The 18,178-nt window shown below is 39.9% G+C and overlaps 1 protein-coding gene across 4 annotated transcripts in view; it reads right to left on the reverse strand.

The window, feature by feature from the left end:
• Positions 1 to 15,220, reverse strand: part of kctd15b (potassium channel tetramerization domain containing 15b) — a 42,886-nt gene extending 27,666 nt beyond the window's left edge. Inside the window, exons 1-2 of one of the 4 annotated variants that reach the window (XM_088080556.1) lie at positions 15,098 to 15,220; positions 1,823 to 1,998 (exon numbers count right to left, since the gene is read on the reverse strand). In XM_088080556.1, coding sequence (XP_087936682.1) covers positions 1,823 to 1,986 — 164 coding nt within the window. In that variant the 5' untranslated portion in view covers positions 1,987 to 1,998; positions 15,098 to 15,220. Of the gene's footprint in view, positions 1 to 1,822; positions 2,041 to 4,281; positions 4,617 to 4,638; positions 5,486 to 15,097 lie in introns of those variants that run through there. The other 3 variants (XM_042483665.2, XM_088080548.1, XM_088080542.1) reach the window with 3 other exon arrangements.
• Positions 15,221 to 18,178: the final 2,958 nt, after the last annotated feature.

Consider the following 18,178-nt stretch of genomic DNA (forward strand, 5'->3'; position numbering starts at 1 on the left):
TTTGTAACATGTAAAGCTGCACCAAAGCATAAAAAATAAAGAAACACCAAATACAAATTTAAAAGAAAAAAAAATGCTGCTTTTTAACAACCATCCGCAATGTGTTCAAACATGTTTTAAGGCAAAATCTCACAGTTTGGCTCCAACAGCTTCAAAAACATCAAGATCGGAATAACATTAGCAAATCTGAATCTTTAAAAAACTTGTCTCGTGGCCGCTGAATAAACCCAATTTAACATTGAAGCAGTGGGCTCAAAAAAAAAGGCGTCTTGATAACAAAAAAACAATCATAAACTCTTGTCTGGGATGAGCTTTATTTTTCATGTTAGACGTCAGGGATAAAGGGAGAGTTGTCAGGGATTTCCTGTCAGCGGCCTCTATGAATATCAAGACTTTATCACCAAGGGATTATGTGGATTGTTTCCTGTAGCCAATTTGGCAGATTTTCTAACAACCTGGTGAATGTTTACCTTAGCCCACATGGGACTGTCAGCTGACGCAGAACTGTATAATGTAATGAATGACACAGTGCATTAGAGGAAGAAGCAAAGGGGCCTAAAACATCCCAGAGTTTTTATACAGAGATATTTTATTGTTTCCTGTTAAAAGCTAACTCTGGTTGTTGGTGTCACCATGCTTGTGGATGGAGCTAAAAACGTGAATAAAGTGGGAGGGTGGATTACCACCAGCTCTTAAACAAACTGAATCATCATGACTAAATCTTACAATGGAAGTGCGTCACAAACTAAAAAAAAAAAAAAGTTTGCTTTATAAGAGGATCAGATGACAGAGGGAGCAGGAGTTCCTTTCTCTTTCTGTCTAAACAAATATTCAGTGAAAGTCACGCTTTAAGCTGTTGACATTTCAAAGTTTGACTGCAATATAAGCCAGGCTCTCAGTTATTTGAACATGATTTGAAAATGATCAGAAAACCTCACCAAAAAAACCTGTCTTTGAACACAAATAATAACTATAAAGAAGATGTGATTGTGCTAAATATTGGTTTGAAAATATTAAAGAAAATCAATGCATAATACATCAATCAGCCTAAATGAGCTCTGATGACAGGCATAAGGACATATATATAATTGTTTTTTTTCTCCTAACAGATTCCTAACAGCCCCCTGATCTACTGACAAAACCCCCCCCCAAAAATAGGGCTGCAAAAGGAGTTGTGGTACATGCAAAATGTTCATGGGGTGTCTTAATTCCCACAGCAACATTCAAATCACAACCAAAACACATGAAAGCAACTGTACACTTCAGCAGCTGAATTTCCAAGCACAACTAGCGTGTGAATGGAGATAAAAAATACAAGCCTTGGAGGTATTTATTATTAAACAATTAGAAAATAATCACGACTAAAACAAACAAAAGCAATCAAATTCATCATTTTAAAGAGTTAAGAAATAATGAAGGGAAGAGAAATGTCCCCACATGGTTTGAAGAGATATTAAACTGGTTGCCTCTGAGGGCAATTGGATAGTATGGAGGTTGCAGTGCAGTTGTCCTGATGCCAGGCAGCTAAATGACTTGTTAACAGCATAAATCCAATTAGACTTAATTAAGACAAACACTGGTGAATAATTTAATATTTGATTTAGTGACCAAAATGCAAAATTGAGCTTTTAAATAGAGATGATTGAAATCTTGAAGATTTAATTAGGGGAGAACTGTGATATAGAATGAGGGATTCTGTTAAAACAAAAGCAACAAATCCACTCACTCAGAATGTCAATAATTCCTTAATACTGATTTTCTATAAATAAGACAAATCTTTAATAACTCCAGCACTGAGGCACGTGAGAAAAGTCTGTCTTACCTTGAGTCTGGGTACTTGGTGAGGGTCGCCAGGCTGCTGGTGTACATGTGCCCCCCGACATCGATGTGCACCGGGGCGTTCGCCTTGGTCAGCTGAGCCGGCAGAGGGATCCCCTGAGCGGCCAGGGGAGAGACCGGGGACCGGGTCAGAGACAGCCGTGACATGCTTCTTCCCTCCTGAAAGCAAGTGTACAGAAAAGCCATGGGAGTAGAGGTAAAGCTAAAAAAAACCCCAAAAAAACACACAACAGTGATTCCCCTACACCGGGAAGCAGATAGTATCCTCTCTGAATGGTATCAGATCACTTCCATGTCTGTCTGGTCGCATATTTAGCCTGGAAATTATTGCCACCGCTCTAATTAAGTATGTTTGCATCTTTTCATGCAGCACCGGAGGCGAGGATAGGAGGATGCTTATTAGAGAACCGGGGTGAGAGATAGATAGATAGATAGATAGAGAGAGAAAGAGAGAGAGAGAGAGAGAGAGAGATGGACAGATAGAAAGACAGACAGAGAGTGAGACAGGGAGAGGGAGGAATGCTAGGTGTCAGCCTCCAGGGGAATAAAACAAACTGCTGCTGCAATATTCTAATTAAAGGTCGCCTTATGTGTTAGACGTGATGCGCCCAGACACACCAACCACCAATCTGAGAGCAAGGAAAACACGGCGAGGAGGGAGGAGGGGGGGGGGGGGCTTTTTTCCTCTTTCCGCACACACATACATTCAAAACAAAAGATTAATGTAATGGCTTGTCATGTAACTACAGATACGTTTGACTTGTGCGTAAAGAGAGAGAGTTATCACCCTTGCTGTCCACACTAACAGGCCAAACCATGAAGTATCCATATATGTGATAAATCAATAGAATTATCTAATAATATTATCAGAATAATGTTTGAAATAATTGCATAATAGAATAAAAAGCTCACAGGCCACTTCAATAAGATGCGGCGCTGCGGAGGCGCAGATTTTGGAACGCTGGCTCCAGAGCTGGTGCACTCCGAGTTTGAGTGGCTGCTAAAATGTTTAAAGAAAATATTTTTAATTCATTAGGATACACCGCTGTTTGATTCTACTTCTGTAAGGGGGCAGAGATGTCCAACTTACTGGTGCGTAATTTCTTAACCACCAGCTGCAGGCAACCCAACTCACCTAAGACTGGCCTCTCTGTAATGTGACTTGTCTGTTAGAAAGTCACTGTGTAAATCAGGAGTCAACATAACGAGAATTTAAAAGATATTTTCCATAAAGGTCACAGTTTCCCCGCTTTATCATTACTCATCTGCTACCCTGCAGGCTCTGCTTGAAATAAAATCCTCTCCTGACGCAATTTACAACAAAACTTTACTTTTATACTCCACAGAACAACTACATTGCTCGGTTTAAACACATTGTGATAATGCTATTTCACCCTCCGGTAAATCAGCGGCATTGATAAGTTATAGCTGTTACACATAAGGACTGTTTTACTGTCATGGCTGGGAAACTGAAGGCCGTTTATGAAAGGCCAGATCAGCCCCTCGGCTCTGAAAGAAGCGCCGTCGGGCACAAAACGAGACTGGAGCTTTTTCTTTTTTTTCTCAGGGTGTTGCCCTGCTCACAGCAGTATCATGTTCGTTTAATAAGATTACAGGAGGACGGGATTACATTTCAAATCTCAGGAAAAGGAGGGGAAAAAAACTTGGAAGGACTTAAAAAGTTTGAGGTACATCCACACCGGGCAGTCCCAATGCCAGCAACTCTCTCTCTCTCTCTCTCTCTCTGAACCAATAAATTAGCCAATTAAATTACGATATACGTGGACAAAGAGCAAATGTAAAGAGAAAGACCCATTAATCTCCTCGCTCTCCAAATCAATCACATTTTTTAATCATTTAATTCTGTCGCTCTTTATCAGTCTCTCTCACATCATCAAACACACACACACACACACACACACACACACACACACACACACACACAGACACACACACCATGAATGATAAATTCCTCCACAAAATCCCAGCAGCTGTAAAGGCATCAACTTTCCCCTCAGAGCTGCTGTTTCAGCCTCCATCCGCCGATCAAGCGTTGCAATTTCACACTGATGACATCCACATGGACATAATCTTGATATCCCACGATTAAAATAACCATAACACGGCCACGGAAACGTTGGAATTTAAGGAACAATCCGATATCCTACTCCACACGATCACTACCAGCCTCTGCCTTTAATTCTACCAAATGTTCAACATGGCGTCTTATTCCTGCTGTACAATTAAAACCATAATCCCGACACGTGTAATTCATCAGCCACTTGATAAAACCCACACGTGCTAACTGTCCAGTGTGTGAGAAAAGCAGGAAAACCACTTTAGGTCAAGCGGTATCCACCTCCTACTCTTAAGCAACCAGTACTCTGTACACACTGACGCTGCACTGTGCGTAAAAACATAATATTAAATTTGTCACCCTACCGTTTCAAACATCGTAGGGCATCCAGAGGAAAATCCGTGCCGGAGGTCAGTCCCAGCTGCTGTCCACGTAACCCCCAAATTTTTGAAATATTTTCTCCAAATGCCCCCGAGTTTGTGGTACAACTACACCGCCATCCAGCTCCAGCACGAACCTATAGTGCCGCACGGAAAAAGCCAAGTGTTTGCTCCGTATCCCACACAAAACTGCTTTTTTTTAAAAGACAGTACTATAGGCTGTAGTCGGGATGGACTGCTTGCAAGCGAGTCTCTGTGGCTTTAAAAGGCTCTATTGCAAGGCTGGCTCGACCTGTCCTCACCAAGCTTCTTTGTACCAAAGCGCACAGGAAGCGTCCTTACCTTGAACATAGATGAGATGATCTCCTTCCCCTTCTCTGCTCTTATTTGGATACGCGTAAAAAATGTGCGCTCTTGTTGGAATCCTGCTTCTTGTCTTGCTTTTTTGTGCCTAAATGAAACTGCCCCTGTGGTTTGTTATGAGAAGAAGAAAGCCAATAATCCGTCTCTAAATAACAGAGCAGAGCTAAAAAAGAAAATTCTTGCTCCGGGCAGCCCAAGCGCCTCTGGGCCAGGGATTAGGCTACAATTAGCTCAACTCCACTCTCTCGCCCAGGCAATTTTCTCAAGGAAGAAAACGTGATACCCCCCTATTCGCGAAATTATGACTGCACAGATATAATAACTTATCTATTTTTTTTCCCCGGCTAAAGTAGACCGTTCCCCTTAACGGTGTGAAGTTGTGATTTAGAGGGGGTAGGAAACCTAACAGGCAACTGCCGCTCAATAGATTTAGAGCAGCAAAAAGCAGATTTTAATCATTGTCATTTCGTCTGATGTAATAGTTCCCCAGGCAGTTCCAGCTAGTAGGCATACATTTCCATCTCCATCTCCAGCCTAAATCTAAAGTTTAAAGCCAGGCGAGCTGCCATAGTCCTCCACTCAGGCAACACGCAATAAAGGCGCAGTAACTTGTTGATAAAGTCCCAGTAGAAAAATATGTTGAAAATGAAGAGATATCCTTGAACCAATATCTTTCATGCGGCGATTTTTCCCCGTGTCCCCGCTCTCTCTTTCTCTCCCTCTCTCTCTCTCTCTCTCTCTCTCCCTCTTGCCTTAATGTCTGGAGTTGTAACGCCAAATTTCCTGCAGGCCATTAAAATCAAATGACGTCTATGGACATGCATGCATGCTGCTGCAGAAAGCGCCCTCACAACCTGCCTGCAGCCAAATGCGCCATTTCAATTATAGCGCAGGGCTTAGATGGAGATATCTGCCCAGAACAACCCCCCCTCCTCTTCACTCTCACATGTAAGCAGGCAGCCTGCAGACTTTTTTTGGGGGGGAATACGATTCTGGTTTTGTTACTATTTCCACATATAAAGAAAGAATGCAGGTGATAGAGCGCTTAAGTGGTGCGCCAATTTTGCACCGAGTATAGAGAGAGTCAAGCAGGTGCTCACACCAAGGAGACGATTATTTATTTATTTGCATGTTTGTTTATTTGCGGGTAAATAACTGTGAATAATTGATGCAACATTGAGCCCAGTAATTACTCTGTACCAGCATCCTGACAGAGGTGTGATTTTCGTTTCTTGATATTTGGCGCCAACCAGTGTAGAAATTTATTATTGGTCCGCCGACAATATTATCTCACTTTTTGGGAACCTCTTCTATTGTCTATCACCCTGATGACAAAACATGATTTCTGAATGATCCAATGAAACTTTAAATTGTCCTTTTTTGACTGAGATCTGGTGTACTTCCATAAGATCTCCTTTGACTTACAGTATCTTCCTGAGTGAGGTGATTGTTGGTAAGATGGGACAGTAGGTAAAGTGGGACAGTTAAGCTTTATCATTATTGTCTTCACATGTATATACTTCAGTTACTAAAAAAAATCAGCGCTGTGGTCATCACAGTAAAGTATGTGATTTTAAAATGTAGGTTCTGTGGCACTTCCATATTCAACAACCTTAAATTAGAAGCAAAATGACATAACATAGCCAGACATAACATGCTGAGGTAATAATGATGAGGTTATAAAACACAATAATATTTTTTTTAATGTTTCTTTTGTCTTCCGTATAGTATAGTAGGGCTTTAAAGCTGTTTAGAATAATATCCTGCGACGGGCTACGACATTTGGATCATGATTAAAAATGAAACAAAAGGTAAATTCTCAAACAGTGTCCCACTTTACCAGTATTCACCCAAAGTATAAAATAGCAAGTATTTAAAGAGGAAGTAAAATAGTTATGCTAGTGATTTGACAGCAGGACTAGTGGGAGAATGCGTCTCTCCTCGAAGCGGGCAAAGTCTTCATAATTAGACAGACCTCAGCGCGCCTCAGAGCGTTCCCATCTTTCCCTCTGGCACAGATTTGTTGTTTCCAGAGGTACAAACTGGAGGGGAAACTGGATTTTTTTTTCTCATTAAAGGAAACAAGCCCGGAGTTAGTTCAATTACATGAAGTATGCAGGGATGTTGTAAATTTAAAGATTTAAATAGCTTACAAAGTGGCCCCGGGCCCCATCAGTTAATTTCCTTAATTTATGGATTTTAGCGGAGTGTCTATGTCGAAGGGAAGAAGTAGGTCATCTTGAGGATTTGCATGCAGCTTTTGAGATCTCACAACAGATCCAAACATTTGCCCTCCTGACCAGCGTCAGCAGGTAGACAGACACTCTGACATTTTTATCTCGATTATGACACAAAACACTGCCATGATTGAAAAACACATTACTTTTTATTTTCAATGAAGAAAAAAAATCAGATCTGATTGTAATATTTGACCCAAGTAATGAGATTATTGATGTTTGGTGTCCCTGATGCACACGCACACAGAGATAACAGCTCTGTTCTAGTTTTCATTAAAGGATTGTTCCACTAAATATCCCACAGTTCCCAAATATTCACCTTTCTTTAGCCATGGAAGTCAAATAAATATAGATTTTTTAAATTTTGAGCTAAAACATTTTAGCTACAGTAAAAAAGATTAAACTGCATACATGAAAAGAACAACTGAAAATCAGTCAAAGTCTCCTTCAGACATCATATGTTAATGAAGTGTATGAATTAATGCATGACCCTATACGAATAATAACTTTGCCTGTAGGTTCAAAAGCAGGTGCTATTAGTGGTATTGCCTAAAGAGGCACAGAGGAGGACAATATTGTGCCTTTCACTTTGTCCTTTCACCAGATGATAAAGCTTTTCTAATTTATGAATTATTCTTTAGTTACAGCATAGAGTAGCATAGGATAACTGAAACTATATTCCATGAAAAAAAATCTTCCAATATATTTCCTCATCACATTTACTTTGACAGATTATGAGGTAATCATTTGGTAAAACACACATTAATAGTCCATGTTACAAGATTATTTTGCCACATTCATTATTTCTAAACACATTTTAAACCCTTAATAAGATTTGAAAGCGGTGATTTGTTGAACTTAGTGTGTGCTTCTGTGTTTGTGTCTTTTGGGAAATACAGATTGTGCAACCAGGTCAGGGCCCCACACTGAGGTATCAATACATTCAGCTTTTTCTGTGTATTACTGTACTGGATCACACCAAGTTGGGACATAGTACCATCTGCTGGTTAGTAGCAACACTGTGCTTAAACTGAAACATCACTGTACTATATGTGGCACACATAAATTCATAGGTCAAAGTTGGTTGAAGACGATTTAAGTCTGGGGTTAAAGGCTTGGATGGATTACTGAACGTGCCTACAGAGCACAGACCTAAAATCACTCAAAGTGATACATATTGACCAGGAAGAGACTCAAAATTACAACAAGAAGACGCAAAAGTACTGTAAAGAGACACAAAATAACTACAAACTGGTCAAGGACAAGCAAAATAACTACAAAAGGGGCAAAACAACCACAGAGAGACCCAAAACTACAAACACACAGTTATGTCAAAGAGACACAAAATGACCTCAAAGACACACAAAACCACAAAAAGGTGCATAACAACTACAAAAGACACATCAAATAAAAACAACAACAACAACAACAACAACAACAACAACACCACAGAGTCTGTGTTTCTTGCTCCTGTGTAGGAGAGGTGGTGAGGCCTTTTTCATATCTGTGCCCAGGGGCCCATTGTCTCATAACCTGCCCATGGTTAACAGAGCACAGGCCTAGAGAATAAAGCATCAGAGCTTTCCCTGGCCCTCGCATGCAAAATCACTCAAACTTAAACGTATTGACCAGGAAGAGACTGAAAATTACCACAAAATGATAAGAAAGTACTGCAAAGAGACACAAAATAACAACAAAAAGGTCCAAAGGGACACATAACGACAACAAAAAGGGGTAAACGTAACCACAGAAAGGATCAAGAGACACAAAATAACTACAAAAATCGGCAAAACAACCACGGAGAGACACAAAAACTACCAATAAAGACACAAAACTACCTCAAAGACTCACAAAACTGCAAAAAGGTGCGCATTGAATACAGAGACGCCAAACAAAAACAACAACAATAAAACTACCACAGAGTCTGTGTTTCTTGCTCCTGTGTAGGAGAGGCTGTTGTGGCCTTTTTCGAATTAAAATTTCAAATTCAAATTGCTTTATTGGCATGAATGTTATAAGAACAATTCAACAACAATCAGGTATAATACAAGCATATCTGTGCCCATGGGCCTGTTGTCTCATAATCTGCCCATGGTTCAAGGTTGAGTTCCTAACTGGGGCCAAATGTCCTCAAAACCATCTGTTTGCTTGTGAAGTCTTTTTAGTGGCCCAATATGGCATATGTTACCATTTTTGTGCTTTCACCAAATATCCATACCGAACTGCTTTATTATAATCTCTCTGTGGTTATCTAGTTCATAATCATATACATATTTTTTCTCAACCTCTCACATTCAGGTGATTTCAATTAAAGCCTTAAGGGCATCTGGCCAGCGGACATCTCTTTGTGGCCCCCATAACCCAGGTCACCTGCACACTGTACTTGTGCACTGAGATAAACAGCAGACACAATACAGTCGCATCCACCCTTCTAAATGCGGGCATTTGCAAGAATCTCTTTCAAGCATTTCACATCAGATCAACACTCCTGCTCTCCCCACTGGCATGTAGAGAAAGTTTGAAAAGAACATTCAGAACTTGCTTTTAGTAATCTGCATGCCTCGTGGAGCCCGGTTGCTGTCAATCGCTCCGCTCTTCCAGCCATTTGACATTCTGCTTGATGTTGGTGTGTGTCTGAGGTGCAGCAGCGACACTTATTGTTCGTTATTTCAGAGAGAGAGAGAGAGGGTAAGAGGGTGTCAGTTTATTAATAGAACGTGTGGGGTTGTGTTGCACACAAACACCTAACAAGCACAGCGCAGAATTCCCTCAAGTGCTTAATGCCAGCAATTAAGTTTCCGAAAAAGCTGAGCACAAAGAGAGTGTGTACTGTCTGTGTACTTCTGAGAGTTGCTGTTATGAGTCAATTTGCACTTTTACAGGTGAAACTACAATGACCCTGCTGCTGTCAAGTTATCCCTTTGATTTGCTCACATTATCATACCACTGAAGAGACATTTAGTACATATTAGCTACCTGAAAATAGGCTGAGGACCCCAAACAGACATTTAAAAAGCAGCAGACCTGGTCAATGTTTGCATACCAGTAGTGCAAAGTAAATAAGTATATTTACCCAAGCACTGAAGTAATTGCAAATTTGAGGGACTTACTAAGTACTTACAGAGTATCCCTTTCATGTTACTGAGAGGGAAATACTAATATTGCTTCCCTACTTTTAGCCTTTTAAACTGAGCTACAACAATGACCTGACAGCTGGTATTTATATTTTATTTTATTGGTCTGTATGTGTGTGTCATCGTGGCAAAATATGGTCTGGAAACCAATTGTAGCACAGAGGCAGTTTTAAATATTTTGCAAGGTGCTCAAATGTCAGTCTGGTGACAAATTTTTGTCAATGCGATAATGTAAATGTGCAAGACAGAGTCACAAAAATTGACAGGAGTGTAGATGAGATCAAAATGAAGCTGCTGTATCGCAGCTGGAGTGATCCCATGCCTAACTGGTCTTAGTTTGACACCTGTAGTCACTTTACAAATGAAACATTTTACAAACATACCATCTAATGAGCTTTTAAAATATGATGCAATTTTATTATAATTTCTATCAGTTTGTAAAATATTTCAAATTAGCTCCACCTCAATCAGCTAGTACAAGGGCCATTTTCTCGCATTGCATAGTTTTACTTTGCAATGCGATGCAATTATTTTTTTTTTAAAGAACATTTTATCGATGGCACTTCTGTATTTTACATTAGTAACCTTTTAGATGCTGGACCTTCACTTGTAACTGAGTATTTATAGTTTGATCTCACCACTTTAATGTAAGTTAAGGCCCTATACTTCTTCCACCACTTAATTTAAATATTAGAAAATGTGTACAAAATTTGGTGTAGCAGAAATGTTCTTCTCTATTCCTTTACGCATCTCACATCCCCTTAGATGAACGTATACCTTTACTTCTTTAGTAGGGAGTCTCAACTAATACTAAATATATTCTGCACACACATGTGAGTGAAAAGGGTAAATTAAATTGTAACTTAATGTAACAGTGTAAGTACTGTTTGAGGTGCTGAGGATCTGATTTGAACTGAAATAGATTTAACTCATTTTTCGGATAACAGTAGAGCGAATACCAAGCGAGTAAATCCATCATGAATCTGATTATCACATCACTTTTCTGGTCTTGAAGAACATCACAATCGGGACCAGCAGTTGAGATTTGGCTGAAGAATCTCTTTTGCTGCCATCATGTGGTCTGAGGCTCTAATCACAGAATACATACAAGCTGTGAGTAACTGCTTGGTACCTGTGAAGACGGTTTTCAGGTAATAGAGGCATTTCTAATGCTTGGAAGATGACTGCCACCAAATTTCTGATTAAAGGCTTAAATTATGATGTGTGAATTTAAAGAATACAGTCACAAAATGCCAAGAAATTAGGCATTTTGTCACTTTAGTCCGGGAGGGAGAGGTGATACCGTGGCTTCATTTTGTCTATTGTTGTGTATTCTTCACTTACTCTAAGTGTAACAACTCTCCGAACTTCTTTAAAAAATGTGTTGTTGTGCTTGTGGCTCAAACCAGCCTTACACATATCCAGCATCATGCTCTGAATGTGTGAACAGAGGAAAAATGGTCTTTTTGCTTTTGTTGCTGCTACTATTTGGTTTGCAGTAACAACGTGAACAGTGCGATGTCTCCAATCACATCTGGTATGCATCACATACCATTCTCCCCGCTCAGCGTGCCTGGAGGGGAAGTCCCTGGCACTGCAGAGCACCCACAGTCCTCATTAGAGTGCATGTGTCATGATGGCATCAACCCGCAGCCTTGACTTATGCTTTATATTTACAGTCATCCATCACAACACTGTCAACACGACAGTCAGACAACACGGATCTCATCTTGAACGTTTTCAGCTGATCCGGCTCGTGTTCGTAACTGGCGATACATACAGCATCCTCAAGGGCCTTTTTTCTGTCTGTAGCCATGTTGTTGAGACTAGTAATGGCCTGAGACTGAAACTGGAGTCCCTGTCCTTTTGTTGTGCTGAGCTCCCTAACAGCACAGAGGAGGGACGGGGTTTGATGTGTCTTCTGAAGGCCTGCTGCTTTGTCAACACTGAGGCCTCCGCACTGACACTATGGAAGCTGAACGCCTCGGGGTGACAGGGAGGGGAGGGAAGGGTGGGTCACTGCACCCTGGTAAAAGGGAGACAGAGAGAGAGAGACAGACAGAGGAGGAGAGAGCGAGGGAGAGAGAGAAAGAGGGGCGACGGGGGGAAGGGTGCCAGCTAGTGTGGCCAGCGCCCAAGGCTAGAGGAGAGTGCTCTGTGCAGCAGACTGCCTGATAGGGACTGAGGCTGCTGGCTGATGACATTTTATGGTCACAACATGCAATCCCACCCAAAATCCAGTTTTCATACACTGAACGGTAGTGTTTTTTTTTTTTTTTTGTTACAGCCACACAAAGAATGACGCAGTTTTGCGTGTCATCATGTCCTTTGAGTTTTACTTCTTTTACAGTAAACAGAAAAGTGGGTGGTAAAATAATCTCTAAAGTCATACCATATGGAGGGATAATAGATTTTTTTTTCAAATAGTTGTGTAGCTTTTATTTAACAAGAGCGAGAACTATGGGCTTTCAATTGCACTTAAATGTGAAATGTAGACATTTGTAAGAATAACTTTTTGTTTATATTTTGTTGAAACTGTCACTATATCCTGACAGTAGTACACGAGACACATAATATGTGTAAAAAAAAAAACATGTCCCTCCTACTCCTACTGCTTCTAATTGAATTTGCAACACAAAAAAAACCCAACAACAATCAGAGCCTATAGGAGGCCACTGGGCACTCTAAAAAGTAACTCAGTAATCCTTAATGCAAGCATTATTTGACGAGTTGTGCTGGCGTAATTATGTTGATAATAATGTCAACTTAATATTGAAATACAAATTTCTGTGTCACTTGATTGAAAACAAAATTCAAGCTGGCTTGATAATTTAACTTTTCTGGCCCCTCGAGTTCAGGATTTCAAGTTCCCTCCCCTGACCACTTAACATGAATAAATTCAGACAGTTAAGACTGTTTGTTTAGGGACAGGTAGGCCAAGCAACTATGTCACAAAGGACATTTTCAGGGTGAGTATCATTTCATAAAAACTTAAAAATCAACTTCAAAAAATGTTTTCATGTCATCAGTTATTAAAGCTAATTTCCCTATCTCAATATAGCGTGTTCGCTGCACTTGATTTCATTCAAAGTTGTCCTAACTCGAAAAAGATAAGCCGAGTAATAAATGTTCTCATTTTACAGCTAATCAGTAAACTAAAATATGTTCAGAAAACATTTGAGGTGAGTACTAGTCAATGCAGTAACAGAATCTTGGTTCATATTTGATCATCACTGCAGTTTGACCGCAGTTCATAAGCAGTGATTGACATGATAAACAGCTGTTAGAGTCCTCAGCTCTGATTGGCTGTTTTCCATCAGGTGCGGTGGAAAACAGCGGATTCGGAGGAGGATGAGCAACATGCCTTTTTCACAGATTATCTGTCTCATGTACCACTGTGAGGAAATTGTGACAGTTTCATCAAATGTAGCAAAAATGTATGTTTATTTAAGTTACCAACTGTAGCTTTAATACTACTTTAAACTTCAGCTTGGCTGCATTTCACAATTGTCCTTCATACCTCACTACATTAATCTGACAGCTATGGTTACTAGTTAATATTTTGGTTTAAGACTGTATTATTATTTTTAGGAAAAAAAACACAAGTATATAAATAAAGCAATATATTTATGATTATAAAATACAATACATTGCTAATGGTAACTTTAGTGGTTTCTAACCTTTTTTGGTTTTTGAACCTTTATAAAAAAGTAGCAGTTCCACCACTGAGACTTAAATAATTCAGATTTTGTGGCAGGACATTGTTTTTCTTGTTTTCCTTAACCATTAATCATATCATGACTGCATTAAACTACCTGTCTGTCGACCATTAACAACAGTAAAATGCTACTTATGCATTGATGCAACTGTGTTAGCGATCTAAGAATACAATGCATAGCGACAAATCAGTAACAGGGTCGTTTTTTACTCAGGACAAGTCCTTTGACTTTTGATTGTTAATTTTGTTGGTAATACTTGGTAAGACTTTTACTTGTAATGGGGCATTTTGACATCAGTGGATTCATTATAGAAAAACATCTGAGTGCTTCCGTCACTGGCTTAATAGTGATGTAATAAGGTTGATGCGATTACACTGCATATTGGTAGCATATATCTGCATCACTTCAACATTACAACCACAGCCACAATCTCAGATTTTGTTGCATATGGTGTTACGGGCTTGTTAACCTATGATATATCTGTGCAGTGAATCGCAGTCTGAATGTGTTTGCAGTCCTCCAGAGGGGAAGACAGAACTGAAGCTGGGGCTCGCCAGAGGCACTGATCTCTGTTGGGTCGGCCTGATGCAGGCTGAGAAGCCAGAGCCCCAGAGACATTGCTTTCTTTCACCAACACTTTGTGTTAAGTGGCCATAAGTAACACTGGGTTTCCACTGTGCAAGCAACCAGAGAGTTTACTCTCTCACACATCATTATGGTGCATTCATGTGTGTGTGTGCAGTGTTGCTTTCCCCTCTGTCTCAGCTCTGACCTCATCCTGTCAGTTTCTACCTCTGATATGGAGCATTACTCCACTGCTGTGAAGCCACTGTGCTACAGACAATAAGCAAAGTACTGTTAGACATGAGATATTTTAAAATCTTCTCTGGTTTGTCTGAAAGTAAGTCCAAGAGACAAAAAGCCAGTTTCCTTTGTTAGCTACATCTGTCCCTTTTTCCATCTGTATTTGAATTAGAATTAGTTTTACTGTTCACTGGTGGGAAAAGTCTAAACACATGTCAGTCAGGTCAAGGGTTAAATGCTATCAGTGTTTTCAAACAACAGAGGAGAACAACTAACTATTAGTAGAGTAAGAACAAGTAACAGCGATTTGAATCGCTCACTTAGCGTTACGATGGCAGGAATACGGCCGGAGGATTAAAGACGTCCTGAGAATGTGGACATGGTGGAGGGAGGAAAGTGATATGTACGTTTTTAAAAGCAACGGGACATTTTGCTGTAACGGAAAAGGGAAACACTGGACGATTAAAACCAGAGGACGGCAGCGATGCGATTTAAAAGATACCAACTGACGTAAAACCTCCAGAAAGAAGAAGCGTCCTCTTACCACCGTCGGTCCATGCGTCCTGCGTCGCGCGCAGCTGGCGTTTGTTTGAGGCCTCAGAGGGACTGGCTGACTGAGCGGAAGGACGAGGACTTCAGGGGAGGAGATTCTGCACCAGGACGCAACACCTGCTGGCGAGTCCAAGTGTAGCTGAGGTTTTTTTTTTAAATATTTATTTTATTATTTTTAAAATGTATTTTAAACCCGTTTTTAAGGCAGATTACTTTACTGGAAGTTTGAAAGTTTTTATGCAAAACTAGACTTGGCAGTGACGATTAAACTCAGGCTTGTGAGTTATGTTGTGGCATTTTGTTAGAATTAATCAGCTTTTCCTTCAGAATCATTCTTACTTTTGCTCATTAGTGTTAGCATTAGTTTTAAAAATATATTTTGCATTTGAAAATGTTTGGGCCTTTCTGATATACAGTGAGTTTTTTTTAATAAGGGTTTGAGTTTGTGATCAGGGCCATCCCTGAAACAGAATGTGTATTGTGATATTAGTAGCACACATAATGTATAAATAATTACATAAAAACCAAAGTGGGACCGGTTTGAAGCAACACTGTCTTTAAATAGACTACAGTAGGCACAGTTTTTGTCTGACCCCCAAAAGCAATGAATGGTCCTATCAAACTGATTTCGAAATGTGATTTAACTGTCAAAGAATAGCTTGTGAAGATATTTATCCCAGCTGGCATTGACTTTCATTGTCTTGGTCATTCATTTTGTTTAACTCATGATATTCAATACAAAAAAAGAGAAAAAGTAATTCGGGAGCGCTTGTTTTGTAGGGGACAGTATATTACTTTGTCGGTCTTTGAGCTCATTGTTCTTCACTTTTTTTAAAATTGAAATGGCATTTTTTTTCCTTAGAAGTTTGATGTAATTGTTGCTATTGTCTCTTGTTAATTTAAAAAAATATTTTTTTTCGAGGGGAACCTCAGAGATCCGGGGGCCCGAAGCAGCTGCTTAGATAATTTAATATAATATCAGTAGTCTAGGTTTTCTTGTCATATAGAGATTTAGCCAAAGCCCCCCCCCCGCCTGTGGAAACTGAATACCTCCCCGTTTAATGTTGGTCTGTCTACTGGGCTGTTGGGCTCACTCTCACAACTCTCATCATGGCAGACTGTTTTCAGTGTAAAAGCTCTGATAAACCAGCTGTTCGCAACCTGCTCTGCACAAAATAGAAAGCAAATCAAGTTGGAGAGTAACTGGTGAACATTGCGGTGCATTTAGCAGCTAAAGAGCCAGATATTTCCCTCAGGAGTAAGTGGAGAGCAAAACAGAGTTAAAAGGAGAGTGACCATCTGCCAGAAATGATCAAATGAAAGCTGATGCTGCTCTGCAGCCATTACTTTGCCAGCACTCACCATATGAACTTCATAAGTTCACAGTATGTCAGTGTTTTCTCTACAGCTTGATATGGGTGGGAAAAAACTGATACAGCATACTATGGCAATATTTTTGTGTGACAATATCTTATCATTACAGGGATGCCACGTATTGATGTTTTAAAATTATATAATTTAAATTATGACTACAAATTAAACTTCTGATAACCCACTGGAATAATATAATCTAGTCTTCTAGATACACTTTGTTTTTTACATCTACTAGATACATTTTGCTGCAATAAAATTATTGAAACAGACCAAAAACCTATAAAATAAAACAGATGTTGGCAACATTTAAAAAAAGGTGATAAATCATAATATATTGCCATATATTTTATTGAAATACTAAGCATATCGCAACATTTTAAAATCGAAATTGGAAATTGTATTTTGACTATGTATAGTAATAATATTGTATCGTCAGGCCTCTGGTGACACAGCTTGATCTCCTGTGCCCAAGTTACCAAATAATCAATTAGATCATGTTTTAAAAGGTTACTTTATTGTCGAAATTAGTTTTTTAGGGGCTGTCAGCCCTAAAAATGCAGTAATCCAGGTGTGATTAAGGTATGTACAAACAAAGTGTAACAAATTTAAAATTTTTTTAATCACGTTAATTGCTGGCCGACATTCCTGTCTTAAAGAGGCTGTTCCGGGCTGAGCGTTAAAGCTACGGTGATGATACTGAAACTAGAAGACTTCAGGAATCCAGTGGTATCAACCATGTCATCCTAGCTTCTCAGTGAGGAGTAATGCTCCAAAGTTAGGCTAAATTTTGACGATGGAAAAATAGCATGACATTTCGAAGGGGCCGTGAGACCTCTGACCTCTAGATATCTGTGGGTTCCCATGAGTCTCCTCTTCACAGACACGTCCACTTTATGTTAGTCCCATGCAGTTTTTTTGCTGTAATTTGATCCCTAATCAAGATAATCTGGTAAGAATTGCTTTACCTTGTCATTATGGACTTCAAAACAATTTTGAAATGCAAAAATAATGGAACTGAAAAAATTGTGTAAAAAAAATGCAATTGATCGCATTTAACTATCAAAATATTGTGATTATTCACTATTGAAAAATTAATCCTTTTTGGTATAATTTCAAACTATGACTCAAAATGTAACATTTTGCTATTGAAGCTCAGTTAAAAACCTCCCTGTGATCACGTTTCGTTACTAGTACTTCCAGGAAAACTCTCTCTGGAGAGTCCTGGGATTCATCATCACCAGAGTCTAATGAATAACACCACCGCTGTGTCCTGCTCGGGAATGAACTGCTGTGAGTCGGCGTGGTGCACCTGCCTTCTGCCAGGCAGCCACAGAGCTGCAGCCACGCCAGCCAGCCTACAGGCACTTCTAGATAACTCCTGTCTGATTAGCTCCTTAGGAGGACATTGTTCCAAAAGCAATTCACTCGACTCCCAGTATTAATTTAGTCCCGAGAGAGAGGCCCATCCATCGTAGGTAGGACGGGCCGCGCTCAGGGCCTACCCTACGGCCTGCTAATAGCACGGCACCTCCTGGCCTGTCACTATAAGTGATAGTCTCTGCAAGTTTGTTGCCTCGTTGTGTGTTTCTCCCATCAGGCAATGCGCCTCCCTCTCTCCACTTCTCTCCTTCTTTCTCTCCCTCTCTGTCAGCGGTGGTTCAGGGCAGGTGTCTTCTCTGTCACTTCCATCACTCACGCT

Source organism: Plectropomus leopardus, chromosome 1 (assembly GCF_026936395.1).
Source record: "Plectropomus leopardus strain MGB_pleo_1.0 chromosome 1, ASM2693639v1, whole genome shotgun sequence".
Taxonomy (NCBI): Eukaryota; Metazoa; Chordata; class Actinopteri; order Perciformes; family Serranidae; genus Plectropomus; species Plectropomus leopardus.